This window comes from Peromyscus leucopus, chromosome 23 (genome assembly GCF_004664715.2).
Source record: "Peromyscus leucopus breed LL Stock chromosome 23, UCI_PerLeu_2.1, whole genome shotgun sequence".
In the NCBI taxonomy this organism is placed as follows: domain Eukaryota; kingdom Metazoa; phylum Chordata; class Mammalia; order Rodentia; family Cricetidae; genus Peromyscus; species Peromyscus leucopus.
Window position 1 is genome coordinate 25,855,870 of NC_051082.1, and position 15,881 is coordinate 25,871,750.

The 15,881-nt window shown below is 53.8% G+C and overlaps 1 protein-coding gene across 2 annotated transcripts; it reads right to left on the minus strand.

Annotated features, from left to right (window-relative positions):
* Positions 1-265: 265 nt before the first annotated feature.
* Lat2 (linker for activation of T cells family member 2) lies at positions 266-14,829 on the minus strand. Of its 2 annotated transcripts, XM_028870106.2 has the most exons (13): positions 14,554-14,829; positions 9,053-9,175; positions 8,334-8,373; positions 6,505-6,548; positions 6,287-6,347; positions 6,121-6,152; positions 5,866-5,901; positions 5,752-5,782; positions 4,532-4,587; positions 3,212-3,271; positions 2,887-2,958; positions 2,305-2,409; positions 266-542 (listed from the first exon to the last, which is right to left on the minus strand). In XM_028870106.2, the coding sequence occupies exons 2-12, from the start codon at positions 9,147-9,149 to the stop codon at positions 2,327-2,329; spliced, it is 612 nt and encodes a 203-aa protein (XP_028725939.1). In that variant the 5' UTR covers positions 9,150-9,175; positions 14,554-14,829; the 3' UTR covers positions 266-542; positions 2,305-2,326. The 2 variants fall into 2 exon arrangements, with proteins under 2 accessions (XP_028725939.1, XP_037054195.1); XM_037198300.1 differs by lacking the exon at positions 5,866-5,901.
* Positions 14,830-15,881: the final 1,052 nt, after the last annotated feature.

A 15,881-nucleotide genomic window follows, 5' to 3' on the forward strand; every position in this document is an offset into this window, starting at 1 on the left:
GAGACAGGAAGTCCCCCTGACATTGGCAATATTAAATACGGCTCCAGCAATTGACGTTAACTACAGCAACAGTCACGGAACGTTCCCAGAAATCAACATTCATAAGCAATTTGAATCCAAACAGTGAAAAAAGATACAAGGTAGTGATACACCCTGTGATCTCAGCACTAGGGCTGAGGCTGGAGGATTGCAAGTTTGAGACCAGCCTGAGCAATTTAATAAGACCCTATTGCAAAATTAAGAAAAAAAAAAAAAAGACAAATGCCAGTGTTGTGACATATTTTAGATGTGGTACTGGAGACACAGCTAGCCTCAGGTCCTGGGCTTCCGGTCAGCACAGCCAATGTTTCCAGGCACCTGCTTTGCTCCCAAAAAAGTCCAGGGCATTGCTCGGGGGTTGCAGCCTTGACGAGCCCCAATGTCTCCCAGGATGTTCTGGAACCCCTCCCAGGAGCAGCCACAGCCAGGTCTGAAGCTTGAGCATCCCCGGAAAATAGGCTTCAGCAGGCAGTGAACGCTTCAGCTCATGACCCCGGCAGGCCCTTCAACAGAGAAGAGAGATAGGAGGCAAAGGTTAGGGGCTGGAGAGACGTCTCAGTCAGTAAAATACTCGGTACACAAGCGTGAGGACCTGAATCCAATTTCCAGAACACACATACAGGCAGGCATAGTGGTGCACGCCTTTAATCCCAGCACTCGGGAGGTAGAGGCAGGAGGATCTCTGAGTTCAGGACCAGCCTGGTCTACGTAGCAAGTCCCAGGCCAGCCAAGGCTACACAGTGAGAGCCTGTCTCAGCAAAACAAAACATAGAGGAAAGCCTGCCGGGTGTGCTGGCATGCACCTGCAATCCCAGCATCCCACAGGGGAAGGCCGGAGGAAGAAGGGAGCAAGACCCGAATTCACTGTCCCTCTGCAATCCCAGCATTCCTCAGGGGAAGGCCGGAGGAAGAAGGGAGCAAGACCCGGATTCACTGTCCCTCCAAGTCAGCCACGAGCTCCAGTGCCGGCTCTGGCCAGCTGACCTCCAACCTCTCCCATGCCCTCTGCCAGAGGCGGACATCTCCCATCTGCTCTTCCGGGATGCCCTTTCCAGTGAGGAGGCAGAGAGCGCCTTAGTCCCTGTCACCCCTGTCACAAGGCACAACCCTCTTCTCCTGTCTGTCACCAGGCCTTATCACTAGGGAACATACTACATTTTTGGTTTGGGGATTTTTGTATTTTTATTTTGAGACAGGGTCTCACTCTAGACCAGAACTCAGAAATCCACCTGCCTCTGACTCCTGAGTACTGGGAATAAAGGTGTGCACCACCATGTCTGGTGTATTGAATTTTCTTATCTGTTTTATTGCTTATCTGATTTCTTTTTTTCCCATCTTTCCTTCTTTCCATTCCTCTGTGTGTGTGTGTGTGTGTGTGGTCTGTATGTGTCTGTGTGTGTGTGTGTGTGTGTCTGTGTGTCTTCCTGTACCACTGTCCCCTAGAGCTCACTCTTTCAGCTAGGCTGGCTGGTCAGTGAGCCCTGAGAGCCACCTCCCCAGCACCAGGTGACAGGGGTGTGCTGGAGATCTGAACTCACACCCTGTGCTTACACTTAGCCATCTCTCAAGTTCCCTTTCTATCATTTAAGACCAGATCTCTGCTTCATTATGTAGCCCAGGCTGGTTTTGAACTCCTGATTCTCTTGTCTCCACTTCTTCAGTGCTGAGATTCACTCAGGAGGGAGTCATGTGTCATCATGCCTGGCTTCATTTTTTTTTTTTTTTTTTTTTTGTTTTTTTTTTCGAGACAGGGTTTCTCTGTGTAGCTTTGCGCCTTTCCTGGGACTCACTTGGTAGCCCAGGCTGGCCTCGAACTCACAGAGATCGCCCGCCTCTGCCTCCCAGTGCTGGGATTAAAGACGTGCGCCACCACCGCCCGCATGGCTTCTTCACTTTACATCTTTCATTTTTTGTTCTTTTTTGGTGCTAAGATGGAACCCAGGACTTCACGTATGCCAGACAATTGCTCTACTGTCAAGCCACGCCTCCGTCCTCCACTGGTGGATTGTACAGCAAGTGCTCTACCATAGACATCTCTGCTGGACACCCCCAGTGCCCCTGACCACGTGTGTGCTTCACCTGTCACGTGGGTGAACCTCTCTTCTGGGTCCCCTAGTCCCACAGGTGGACTTCAGCAAGCATCTCCCTTCTGGTCCTAATAGCGAATGAGCACCCATGGGGGTCTCCATCACTCCCTGAGGCTCCCCCCCACTGCACAGGGCCCTTCCTTGACTTGGGCCCCTCACTTTCTTGAGAGTGCTGTACCTTCCTTCCGATTGATTCTCTCCTAGACGTGCTCAGCAGCGGCCACATCCCCGTTCACGTAATCTGGCTCCTCATCTGGGCTTTCTAACGGGGACACTTGTGCACCTATGGGGCAGGACAGGTGTTGTTGGGAAAGTTCACAGGCACACACCAATGCTGTTCCCCAGCCAGGCTGCTCAAGACCCCACAAAGGACACAGGGGAGGTGTCACGCTGCACGGGACTCGTGGTGTCTGCCTGTCACTGCTGTTTTTTCAGAAATCCTCCTGCTCCAAGACTGGGTGACCAGCTCTGGAGGATGAGCTGCTACCAAGGGGAGTTCTGGTCGAGTGCAAGGCTTCTGCAGCCTTGGGTACCATGGAGGTTCCACTGTGAAGTCAGCTAGATTGACTGGAGGGGAACCCACCCAGGCCGACCCTCCTGGATCAGCCCACTGCCTGCTTGAGTTAGACCACCACTACCACCACCACTACCCCACCCCACCTCATCACAACCCCACCCCACCCCACCACTACCCCCCCACCCCCCTACCCCAACCCTCCCCCCCACTACTCCTGGCAGCCTCTGCCCACGGGGGACATACCCACAGTCCTCCTGGATTCTCGCCACTCTCGGATAGATATTGAGTTCTGGTAATCCTCAGATTCCTCGCCACCTATGGGAGGATATAGGGACACTCTGAGCAGATCCAGGGAGCCAAGGGCCAGTCTTTTCCGCTGAGGGTGACCCCATGAGGGAAGATAATCCCCTGGATGGCTCCTCCCTTAGGTGAACTTGACCCAAAGGCACCAGAGACATGGAGAATGCAGGCAAGGGCTGAGTCTTGGGAACTCACTTCTTGCTCGTGAGGGTGGGCTAGCTCAGGGTGCTGGCCCCTGCTCTGCCTTTCTCGGGAGAGACAGCCTTACCTGAGTCGGGCGTGCTGGGCTTGCAGATGAGCACGTTCTCGTAGGAGTTGGAATCATCGTCTGTTAACAGAAGGGAGCTGGCAGGGCACCTGCCCCTTCCGCTACCCCTGCAGTCCCGCCCCCCCCCCCCCCCCAGCTCTTCCCGGGCTTCAGGGAATTCTGCATTCTCTCAGACCGGTATTTCTGTTGCCTTTGTTTTATGTGTATGCGGTGTGATGCAAGTGTGGGGAACTATCTTGTTCGTTGTTGTTGGTCTTGTTTTGTTTGTTTCATTTGAGACAGTGTCTCCCTGTGCTACCCTGTTTGTCCTGGAACTTTGCTATGGAGACCACGCTGGCCTCGAACTCACGAAGATCTGAGTGCTGGGATTAAAGGTGTGTGCTATCACGCCTGGCAGGGGGCCTTTCTTACAAAATAAGGATAAAGATTGGGCTGGAGGGATGGCTTAGTGGTTAAGAGCACTGACTGCTCTTCCAAAGGACCCAGGTTCAATTCCCAGCACCCATATGGCAGCTCACATCTGTCTGTAACTCCACTTCCAGGGGACTCTCACACAGACATAAACACAGACAAAAACACCAATGCACATAAATAAGTTATTTATAAATAAATTAATAAATTATTAAAAAACAAAATAAGGATAAAGATCAAGTAAAGGCGCTTGCTGAGTTCCATCCCCAGGACCTACATGGTTAAAAGAGAGCACTTACTCCTACAAGTTGTCCTAAGAATGTCACATGTGTGTCCCCACACCCACACAATAAACAAATGTTTTGATTTATTTTTTTTTTGTTGTTGTTGTTTTTGTTTTTAATCCCTCCCGAGTGCTGGGATTAAGGATTAAAGGCGTGCGCCACCCACTGCCCAGCTGAGCACTCCTTGGCAGGCTGCCATGACCCACTCCAGAGCCAGGTGAGGACCCAGGCTAACGCTCCCCCCCCCCATCCTTCTCCATAGGCTCTGCCCCTCCCCCTTGCTTGCCCTCTCTGTAAAGCAGAAGTGGTCACGACCAAAGGCTCCAGCGCCCTCCAAGCTTGCCCGGGGCTTATCTGTCATCGGGTGCCTATCTGCGTGCGCCCCAGATGACAAGTGAGCTGGTCTCAGATGCTCCTACCCACAGCCCCGCCCCTGCTTCCTGTCCTGTCCCTTGCTCACTCCCTCTGTCCCCATCCTCCGCGTGCAGCTGACCAGCTTCCTTCCGCCCCACCCACCTTGGCCTGCAGCGGGTCTCTCTCTACCTCTCAACGCCTCTGCAGACCCAGCCTGACCTAGGGGCTGCCCCCTCTTCCACATCCTCCCCACCCCAGCCTCCAACCTTACCTTCTGGGGACTTCTGGAAACGTCCCCAGTTGTAGTAGTCTGTAGGGATGGGGTCTCTGGACAAGAGAACAGAGTGCAGGCTGCTGAGCAGGCCTGTCAGGACGGGCCCTCAGGAGGGGGTTTCTCCTCCATTCACGTTTCCCAGAGCCCCAGACTACTCTAGGGCAAAAGGGCTGTCAGCCTGGCTAGGACACCTTCAACAAGTCCCCATCTGGGCCACAGTCCTCCCCATCTGTGACATGAAGAGGCCCTGGTAGGGGTCATTTCTTTTGGCGGGTGGCCTTGAATGAGATCCTTCTGCCTCTGCCTCCCAAGTACTGGGATGGTGGGGAGGACAGACCTGTACTACCATGCCCTGCCCTCGGTATCTATCTATCTGTCTGTCCGTCCGTCCCGTCCATCCATCCATCCATCCATCATCTATCTATCTATCTATCTATCTATCTATCTATCTATCTATCTATCTATCATCTATCTATCATCTATCTATCCATCCATCCATCATCCATCCATCCATCCATCATCTATCTATCCATCTACCATCTATCTATCCATCACTCTCCTTCCTATCGATCATCTATCACTGTCCTTCCTTCTCTCTTTTTATGTTTATATTTACTTATTTAGACTCAGTTCTCTCCTTTCACCATGTGGTGCGGACCTGGGGGAGGGGGGTAGAACTCGGTTTGTCAGGCTTGGGAAGGAAACACCTTCACTGGCTGAGCTAGTTGGCTGTCTTTCTCCCCCCCCCCACCACTGATCTCAAACTCACTGGACCAGGATGACCTCCCTCCCCAGTGCCGGGCTGATGGGCACGAGCCACCCCACCAGGTTTATGCGGTGCTGGCAATGGAAGCCAGGGCAGGCAATCCGCCAACGGCACCCCAGCCCTTTTTTGGAGGAAGGGAACCACAACTCGATATGGCCCACACTGGCTTTGATCCCCCTGCCTCAGCCTCCCTCCTCTTGAGTGCTGAAATGACAGACCTGGGCCACCACGTCGTCTTTCACCAGACGGCAGGATGCGTGCCCACCCCCCACCAGATGCTCATCTTTAGAACAGAGCCACGTGCCAGGCCCCACAAGGCCACGGTCACCAGATGGAAAAGGCTACCCCGAGATGTGTCTCCACTGTATTACTCATAGATAAAGAAGCCTGAGATGAGTGACCCAGGAACACGGCGGTGGGCAGAGGGCAGGCGAGGGCGAGGGCCACTTACACATAGGCAGCGTCAGGCTCGTGTCTGCTTCCTGGAAGGGGCCAGATAGGAGAGTTGACACAGGCCAAGCTCCCGGGCTGGGCCCATTCCCTCCCACCCCCAAGAGCTACCCACCTCTGTAGAAGTTCTGGTATCTAAGGGACTCAGGACCTGGAAGAAAGGCTAAGCTGTCTTCCCTCCAGGCCCTGCCCCAGCCCAAACCAGGCTCTGCAGCCCAAGCCAGCGGCTTTGGATGGTTACGCCTTTGGACACAGTCAGCCCAATTTCATCAAACCCAGGCTCAGCCCTCCCTAAAGGCCTCCCCAAAGCTGGTTCTTGTCCCACTGCGCCATCCCCACTTCAGGCTCCTCCCTGCCTGGTGTCACTCACCTTCCGGGTCCAAGAACAGCAGTTTATTCTTCCTGTAAGGATGGGGTAAGGTGGTGGGGGAGACTGAGGTGGTGCTCTGGGGAGGGGACAGTCCCCTCACGGGCCAGGACTGAGGCTCTGCAGCATGGGGACACAGGTCTGGGCCCTGGGAGGACCACGCACCTACCTTTCAGATGACTTGTCTGAGGCTGTGTCCATCAGGGGTCCTGGCCACACCGGCCTGGCCACTTTCGGAGGGAAGCAGGGACAGGGTATTGGTAGGCACTCACCCAGCTGAGCCTTCACCCACTACACCAGGCTGGCCTCAGGGCGAGGGACACAGAAGGGACCTTGATAGGGGGAGTCTCGGCCCAGAACCAAACCCAGGAAGCACCAGGGACTCACGGGAGTAGGTCTGAGCCACAGTAAAGTTCTGTTCGTTTTCTTGCCTGTGAATACACAAGGGGGTGCTGAGCTGGGCCTTGGCATTCCCCAGGCAAGGAACAGAGAGAGAGGGGACAGAGGGACAGATAGGGACAAAGAACACAGAGGAGCCAAGCCTGGGAATGTGACTGGGAAGTGAGTTTGAGGCCAGCCTGGGCTATACAAAGTTAAGTTCTGGGCTAGCCAGTGCTACAGAACAGGAAGACCCTGTTTCAAAAACAAAAAATAAAAATAAAAAAACCCAAAACCCATGGCCCGCAGTGGTCAGAGATGGAAGGCTTTGTTTTTAAATCTCTGTGGTTTTTCAGTTGCAAAAGGAAATGAGGAAGTGTGTGTGCGTGCATGTGTGTGTGTGTGTGTGTGTGTGTGTGTGTGTGTGTGTGTGTGTGTGTGACACAGCCTATTGGGGTGCGCACGTGAAGGCTGTGCTGAGTGTAGGAAGTGTGTGTGGGTAGCAGAGACGGGTAGAGTGTGATCAATTGGTTCCCTCCCCCTCTCTCTCTTTCTTTTTTGCAATACGGTCTTACTCTGTAGGCCTGACTGGTCTGGAACTTACTATGTAGACCAGGTTAGAGATTAGGACACAGAGATTAGATCCACCTGTCTCTGCCTCCTGAGTGCTGGGATTAAAGGAGTGCACCATGCCTGCCCCTTGCCTTTCTTTTTATGTTGGGCATTGAACTCAGGACCTATAGCACTGAGCCACACCCCAGCCCCTCAATGGGGGATTCTAGGCAGAGGCTCTACCACTGAGCCACACCCCAGCCCCTCACTGGGGGATCCTAGGCAGGTGCTCTACCACTGAGCCACACCCCCAGCCCCTCACTGGGGGACTCTAGGCAGGGGCTCTACCCCTGAGCCACACCCCAGCCCCTCACTGGAGGATTCTAGGCAGGTGCTATACCACTGAGCCACACCCCAGCCCCTCACTGGGGGATTCTAGACAGGTGCTCTACCACTGAGCCACACCCCAGCCCTCACTGGGGGATTCTAGGCAGGTGCTCTACAGCTGAGTCATGATCTCCTTCTCCCACTTTAAAAAAATTTTTATATGGGGTATTTTGCCCATGTGTAAGTCTGTCCACCACATATAATCCTGGTGCCTAAGGAGATCAGAAGAGGGCACTGGATCTCCTGGAACCTGAGTTAGAGACTGTGAGCCATTATGTGGGTGTTGGGGATCAAATCCAGATCCTCTGGAAGAACAGCCAGTGCTCTTAACCACTGGACGATCTCTCCAGCCCTGCTTTTCAGTTTTAAAAGTTTATTTGTTGTTGTTGTTGTTATTATTATTATTATTTGTGTGTGTGTGTGTGTGTGTGTGTGTTGTGATGCAATTTTCGGGAATCCTCAATCTCCTCCACCGTGGGTTCCAGGGATCGAACTCGGGTCCCCAGGCTTTTGTGCCGGCCACTTTGACTTGCTGAGCCATCTGGCAACCTGCTACTTATAAATTTGGAGACAAGGTCTCACTGGATTGCCAGGCTGTCTCGAACTCCCTCTGTGGCCCAGGCAGGCTCTGGAATATCTGGGATGACAGGAGGTATTCAGCCTCTCTTAAGTGGTTTTGAGATTCTGCTCCCATTCTGCCCGGGGGGGGGGGGGCTCAGGCTTCTGCCCCCCACTACCACTGCCGTGTGATGGCACATTCCCGCGGATAGCCCCCGGACTCTCTTTCCGTCCACTGAATGCTAGGCACCCACTAGAGCCTGCCATGGAGCAGGCATGAGAGAGGGCAGGGACCCGGTTCCTGAGAGGATGCCCAAACACGCCAAGCTGGGGCAACTCACTGGTTCCTCTGCTCGAAGATTTTCTCATTTCTCTTCGCCCCTGCAAGAACAGAAATGCATAGCAAGTGTCCCTGAACTCGGGGTGTGTGGTGGGGGAAAGCTGAAGTCTGGGACCCCCCCACCCCCCCACCCCACCCCTGCTTTGCAACTCCACCAGGCCCTTGGCAAGTCTCTTTGTGGCTGCCTGTTACTGAGATGGTTCGGAGCAGCTGGGTGTGGGGACACATGCCTGCCATCCCAACACTCAGGAAACTGAGGCAGGAGAGCAGGAACGTTTGAGGCTAGCCTGAGCTAAAGTGTGAAAAGAGAAAGAATTAAGAGGAAGGAATTGAAGAAAGGAGGAAGGAGGGAGGGAGAGGGAGGGGAGAGGGAAGGAGGAGGGAGGGAGGGAGGGAGAAGGCTGGAGCGGGTTGGGGGAGGAAAGGAGGAGGGACAGAAGGACAGGTACTTAATCTCTTTTTGTGGGGTGAGGAGAGCTTGGAATAGAGGGTGCCACAGGTAGCCAGCCTCCCTTCTCTTCTCCAGAGCAGTTTCCTGGCCTGAGTGACCGCCATGGTCCAGCAGAACCAGCCTCCACCCACAGCCAGTGTAGGGGCCACCAGCTGGTCCCTGGGTGCTCAGCCTCCTGCCCCTCCCATCACAGCCAGGTCCAGCCCCAGAGGCCCCTGGGACATAGTCTCCACGGTCCTCCCATCCCTCCCTGCCCGGGTGGCACTTACCTGGGCGGGAACAGCGGACACACAGCCAGGCCGTGGCCCCCAACAGCAGCAGCAGCGGTACTGACAATGGCCACACCAGCTCCAGGTCGGCACTCATGTCGGCTTGGGGAGGGGGCTGCAAAGCTGTTTGGAGGGTCTGTGAGCCGGTGGCTGCCAGCTGCTGCCCTACCTACCCCACGTGCTCACTTTCTGAACTCTCTGGTTCTTGGCTCCAGCTACATCCATGGAATAGCCTTCCCTACCCCTGGACTGAACCAACTCTGCCTCCCATGTGACCCTACCCAGCACACTGACTACCAGACCACATGTGCTGGAAGGTTCTGAGATCACCGGGCAGCACTAAGAAATGGTGGCCAACCCTAAGCTCTCATTCCCACGCCACCTGGCCCTGAGAGACAGGCTCCCGAGTTCACAGGTGGAGAAGAAACTGAGACTGGGAAGCTCCCCACAGCCATGTGGAAAGGGAGGGCTCAGGCCAGACCTAGGAGAGGGCGCACACCTGCAATCCCAGCAAGTCTGGAGGCTGAGGCAGGAGGATTGCCACTAGTTTCAGGCCAGCCTGAGACAACATAGTGGGTCTCAGGGCTGCCTGGGCCAAAGACTAAGACCCTGTGTCAGAAACAAAACAAAAATAAGGTGGAGGGGGGGCTGGGGATTTAGCTCAGTGGTAGAGCGCTTGCCTAGCAAGCACAAGGCCCTGAGTTTGGTCCTCAGCTCCGGAAAATTAAAATAAATTAAGGTGGAGGGGCTGGAGAGATGGCCTAGCAGTTAAGAGTGCTTGTAAGCCTTTAATTCCGGCACTCAGGAGGCAGAGGCAGGCCAATCTCTGAGTTTGAGGCCAGCCTGGTCTACAGAGAGAGTTCCAGGACATCTGCACAGATAAACCCTATCTTCAAACAAACAAACAAACAAACAAACAAACGAAACCCAGGTCCTGCCTATAAGTGGGAGCTGGAGGGTGCCTCTCAGAGGAGGTAACCCTGAGACAGTGTAGTTCAGGGATGGGTCCCCCTTGAGAGAGAGGGCATGAGGGCCTGCAGAGTGAGGCTGGGCCTCTGGGAGACCGAGGAGGAAGGAGGTGGGCCTATGGCGAGGGACGGCCGGGGTGAGGAGGCTGCCAACCCCCAGTTAGCCCAGGGCCACGTGAAGTCGTGGTTGTCCCGCCTTGGTGAAGCCCCGCACGGTCTGGTGAATGTGTGGAGAACAGCCCTCTCTAATGAAACCAACAACTCCGAGGAGACTCAGCTCCCCGGCACGAGCAAGGGACACAGGTGAGGGAGCCTGTCTTCTGTAAGGCACATGCAGAGTGACAATGACTACGTGGCCACTCTGTCTGCACTCGGGCCCACTGCCAGCTGTAGAGACCCTTCCTAGGACACCCCCCCCCCCCCCCCGTGAAGGGCTGGGGCGTGGCCTTGGTCTACCATAGAGACTCATAAACTGAGCACATGGTGCATGCCTGTAACTCTAGCACTTTAAGAAATAGAGCCAGGAGGGCTGGAGGGATGGCTCAGCGGTTAAGAGCATGGGCTGCTCTTCCAGAGGTCCTGAGTTCAATTCCCAGCACCCACATGGTGGCTCACAACCATCTCTAGTGGGATCTGATGCCTCTTCTGGCATAAAGGCGTGCATGCAGATAGAACACCATATACATAAAATAAATATCTTTAAAAAAGAAAGAAAGAGAGCCAGGAGGACTGGGAGATCAAGGCTAGTTCTGGGTGCAAAACACAACTATCTATCTATCTATCTATCTATCTATCTATCTATCTATCTATCATCTATCTATCTATATTTTAAAGGAGAGTGGTATGTGTACACACACACACACACACACACACACACACACACACACACACACACACGGGGGGGGCGGGTTCTGGCAGGGGAGAGAGACAGAGGAGGTAGAGGGAGAAATATGAGAGAATAAGAGGACGGGTCGGGAGAAGAGAGGAGAACTAGATCATGGTGTCTTACTCCTATATGTTTGTAACCCAGCACTTGGGAGGCATAGGCAGAAGATCAGAAGTTCAAGGTCACCCTTGGCTACATAGGTTGGGTTACAAGACACTCTGTCTCAAGGGAAAAAAAAAAAAGAGGAGACTTGGACATAGCACACAAGCAGGCCACATATAACTCAGCACTTGCCCACCTGAGTCCACTTGTGACCCCAAGAGCAAGCCCACACTTTTGGCTTGGCATTCAAGGTCCCAAGAGCTGGCCTGCTGACTTCTGTTTCCTCTTCAAGGGCACTCCATGCCTTTGGCATGGGGACCATCCTCCATCCAAGAGGTCTTGACTACCAGACAGCCCACTTGCTTCTAGACTTGTTATTCAGGGATGAGCAGGGCTCCAGAAGCCCTCAGGCCTGGAATAGTGTTGGTCGGGTCATCTGTACCCTCTAAGCTGCCACACGGGGAAAATAACGTGTCCCCTGAGTTAGTCACATAAGGCCTGTCATGGAGATGATGACTGGAGAGCAGGGTCAGCCATGTGGGTTGTTTCCACCATGACGTTTGTTATAGTCACAGTTCTTAGCCACGTGACATGGGAAGGGACTGAGAGTGGCCGGCTGCAAAAACTGAGGGGCTCTAGCTGGGCGGTGGCGGTGCACGCCTTTAATCCCAGCACTCTGGAGGCAGAGCCAGGTGGATCATTGTGAGTTCGAGGTCAGCCTGGACTACCAAGTGAGTTCCAGGAAAGGGGCAAAGCTACATAGAGAAACCCTGTCTCGAAAAAACCAAAAAAAACAAAACAAAACAAAACAAAACTGATGGGCTCTATTATCCTGCTTGGTGATATCTAAAGGCACAGGCCTGGACTCCTCCACTGACCCCAGCGGGGTCTGAGGGGTGAAACCTTATGAAGAGAGAGAGCTATGAGGGCCTAATGAAGTAGATATGCCAGGCCTGGTGGAGCAGGCTAGCCATTCTTGCTGCTCAGGAGGCTGAGGCAGGAGTATTGTAAATTCCAAAGTCAACTTGGGCTATATTGCAAGTTCAAGTCCAGTGAGACCCTGTCTCAAAACATAAAGAGGACTTGGGGGCACAGTAGGACATTTGCTTAGACTGTCCCAGTGATGGCCTAGAGGGGTGGCTTAGTGGTAGAGCAACTACCTAGAATCTACCAGTATGAGGTTGAGGGCATGGCTCAACAGTAGAGTACCTGCCTAGAACCACCCAGTGAGGGATATGCCCATGTTTAACCAACATGGGCAAGGATTTGAGTTGCATTCCCAGCACTGGGGAAAACCAAAACAAAATGGACTGGGGGGTGGAGTTAAAGAGATGGCTCAGAGGTTGAGAGCATACTGCTCTCCCAGAGGACCTGGGTTCGATTCTCAGCATTCACATGGCAGCTTACAACCATCTATTAACTCCAGTTCCAGGGGGATCCAGGCCTCTCCATTTTTGTGGGCACCAGGCATGAATGTGGTGCACACATGTACATGCAAGCAAAACACTCACACGCATACGTTTTGTTTTTGAGACAGGGAGTCACTGGGTAGCCCTGGCTGGTCTGAAACTCACAGAGATCCGCCTGCCTCTGCCCCGAGTGCTAGGATTAAAGGTGTGGTGAGCGTGCCGCCACAGTCCAGCTATATAAAGGTTTTAAATTTAACAAAAAAGATTGCTGGAGGAGAGATCTTGCTCCACAGTAAGGTGCCCGTGCTCCTGTAGATAACCCCTCCCACCCTGAGAGCAGACCTAATGAAATCACTGGGCCACTACCAGACCCCACCCCCACTGGCAAAAGAACATGATATCAGAAAGGGATTGTTGGGAAGAGGGCAAGGATCAGTTGGAATGGGGGCAGACAAGAGAGGTAATTGGAGGTGAATATGGTTAAGATGCATCATTTACATGTACAGAAATGTCATAAGCCTATTACTATGTATAATTGATACATGATAATAAAAGGATTGAATGGGGGCTGGTGAGATAGCTTGTGGGCAAAAAGTCTGATGCCTCCAGTCTGATGATCCAAGTTCGATCCCCAGGACCCACATGGTGGTGAGAACTCACTCCTGCCAATTGTTCTCTGACCTACACTGTAGCACACGCACATCCACCCATCCAATATTTAAAAATGTATTAAAATATTGAAAAACAGAACAAAGAGAGAGCAGGTGTGAGTGCCTGGGACACTTCCTGGACAGGGTCTGGGACCTGCTTCTCAGCTGGGAACTCCTCCGAGCCCAACTGTTTTCTTCCCAGGGAGCAAACGGGAGGTTCAGAGAGGTGCATACTGTGCCACAAGGACACACAGTAAAAGAGGCACAGTGGTGGAAATCCAGAGTAGGCTCCATGAATTCCCTCCATCCCATGTGCTCATGCTCTCTACCAGGAACCACGACAGCCTGTGGGCTGAGGGTGGAGGGGACAGAGGCTGGGTCTGTAGGAGGGGCAACCCAGCAGTGGCAGAAGGCCCCAAGGGGCCAGGCAGGGCTGGCTGTGGGTGCGTGGGGGACTGCCACAGGCCTGTGGCTCTGCGGGCCAAAATAGCGCAAGGGGAAGTGGGCAGTTTTCGTATGAACAAGGTTTGCACAGGGCTGGTCTCTGACGGGAGCTGCTGAGCCTCCAGGCCTCTTGGTGATCACTCTGCGATTGCTCACCCTCCAGGGAACAGGGGCCACGAGGGTCTGCTTAGACGAGGAGCGCGACCAATCACACAGACCTGGGACGATGGCTGTGGTCATGTGCTGCTCTGGGGCTTGAGGACTTAGCTGAACAGTACTCCTGTGCTTGGTCCTTTGAGACAAGGTCTTCCTGTGCAGTCCAGGCTGGCCTTGAACTCACTAGCTCCCACCTTAGCATTCTCTGTGCTGTGATTACAGGAGCGTACCGCAACCCCCACCCGGCCAGACCAAGTAATTTGGGGTTCAAATGAGGGTAGCAGGAGGACCCCGAAAAACCTATTGGTGGCCCGAGAGCCAGGTGGGTTGTGCATGTTTGTGGGTATGGCTATGTGCAGAGGTCTGGCAGGCCCCTTTCCAGGCCAGTAGTGGTGGTGGTAGAGGCTGGGTCGATGGAACCTGGCCAACCTGGGCTACCTATTCTCAGAGCCAGAACCAAAGAGCCCGCCAGCTCTCCAGGGGTTATCTGTCAGAAGGTACAAAGCTGGATCAGGCCTGGGTGGACTTTTGGGGACAGCAACTTCCTCCTGGCTGGGACGGGGCTCGGGCACAGCTCCCCAGGGCATCCCAGATTCACCCACAGGCCTGTGGCATTTCACTAACCCTTCACAGACGGGAGAAACCGAGTTCATCTCTGGCTTTTGGCTAGCCCTCCTCAGTCACTGGTAGTGACAGAACCACCCTAGGGCTTCCTGGCTGGGGGTTTGGGAAGACAATGATCCAGGTAGATGCCTGGAGCCCCTGAAACAGGCTGTCCCCAAGAGGCCACAACGCCAGGCCAGGGCAGGAGGTATCCCAGCCATCGCTCAGTCCATAGCTACTAAGGGGGTACCTGCTCAGCTGGGCACCCGTGGGAAATGCTTACCTGAGAGTGGGGGTTCCTCACCATGGCCACCTCATCCTGTGCCGGCACACCTGCCCAAGCCAATGCCAACACCACAGACTCTGGCGGGCAGCAGGCAAGGCGGTTGGCTTCCTGTCACTACTGAATCATCCCTCGTACATCCGCCTCGGCCGGACTGCTCGCCTGGCTAGTGACAAAGGGGTGGGGCAAAGGCAGAAAACGATACAGAGAGAGAGAGGAGAGCGGGCTGTGGGGGCGCACGCCTTTAAATGTCTGCACTGGGGAGGCAGAAGCGGGCGGATCTCTGGGAGTTCAAGACCAGCCTGGGCTACAGAGCGAGTTCCAGGACAGCCTGGACTGTTAGAGAAACTGTCTTGAAAAACCAACCAGAAAGAAAGAAAAGAAGAAAGAAAAAGAAAGGTAGGCCACCACGCAGACAGACAGACAGACAGACAGACAGACACACACACACACACACACACACACACACACACAACACCACACACACACACACACACACACACACACGGGGAGGAGGGGGGGTGGGTAAAAAAGAAACAGAAACTGATGCAGGAGAAATGGGAAGTAAGAGATGGGCACAGAAAGACAGAAGACAGAAAGCCCAGGACGCGCACACAGCACACACCAAACAAACGCAGACACAGGTCCCAAGGAGCGCAGAGAAGCAGTGTCAACCAAAGAGTTCACACGCACACACAAACACAAGTGGGGGGACAGAGGAGAAGCTGTGCAAGTGTATACACACACACACACGAAACAGAGACAGACAGACAGACACACACACACACAGAGACAGACAGACAGACAGACAGACACACACACACACACACACACAGAGAGACAGAGACAGACAGAGACAGACAGACACACACACACACACACATGAGAGACAGACAGACAGACACACACACACACACCCCAGAGGTGGGAGACACACACAGAAGCATAGGTCAGGAGAACACCAGAAAGACAGAGACCCAGCTAGACAGACCCTGACAACCAGAGAGGCCTGAGGCAGCCAGAGTCCTGCCAGCACCCACAGGGATCTCAGAAAGATAAGGAGACTTGCCGGGTGGTGCTGGCTCACGCCTTTAATCTCAGCACTGGGGAGGCAGAGGCAGGCGGATCTCTGTGAGTTCAAGGCCAGCCTGGTCTACAGTGTGAGTTCCAGGACAGGCTCCAAAAAGCTACACAGAGAAACCCTGTCTCGAAAAACCAAAAAAAAAAAAAAAAAAAAAAAGGACTGGAGTAGCAGAATCCCGCAGGAAAAACACCAAAGGGCAGACAAAAAGATAAGGACATGGGGGACAGGGATGAGACATGGTAGA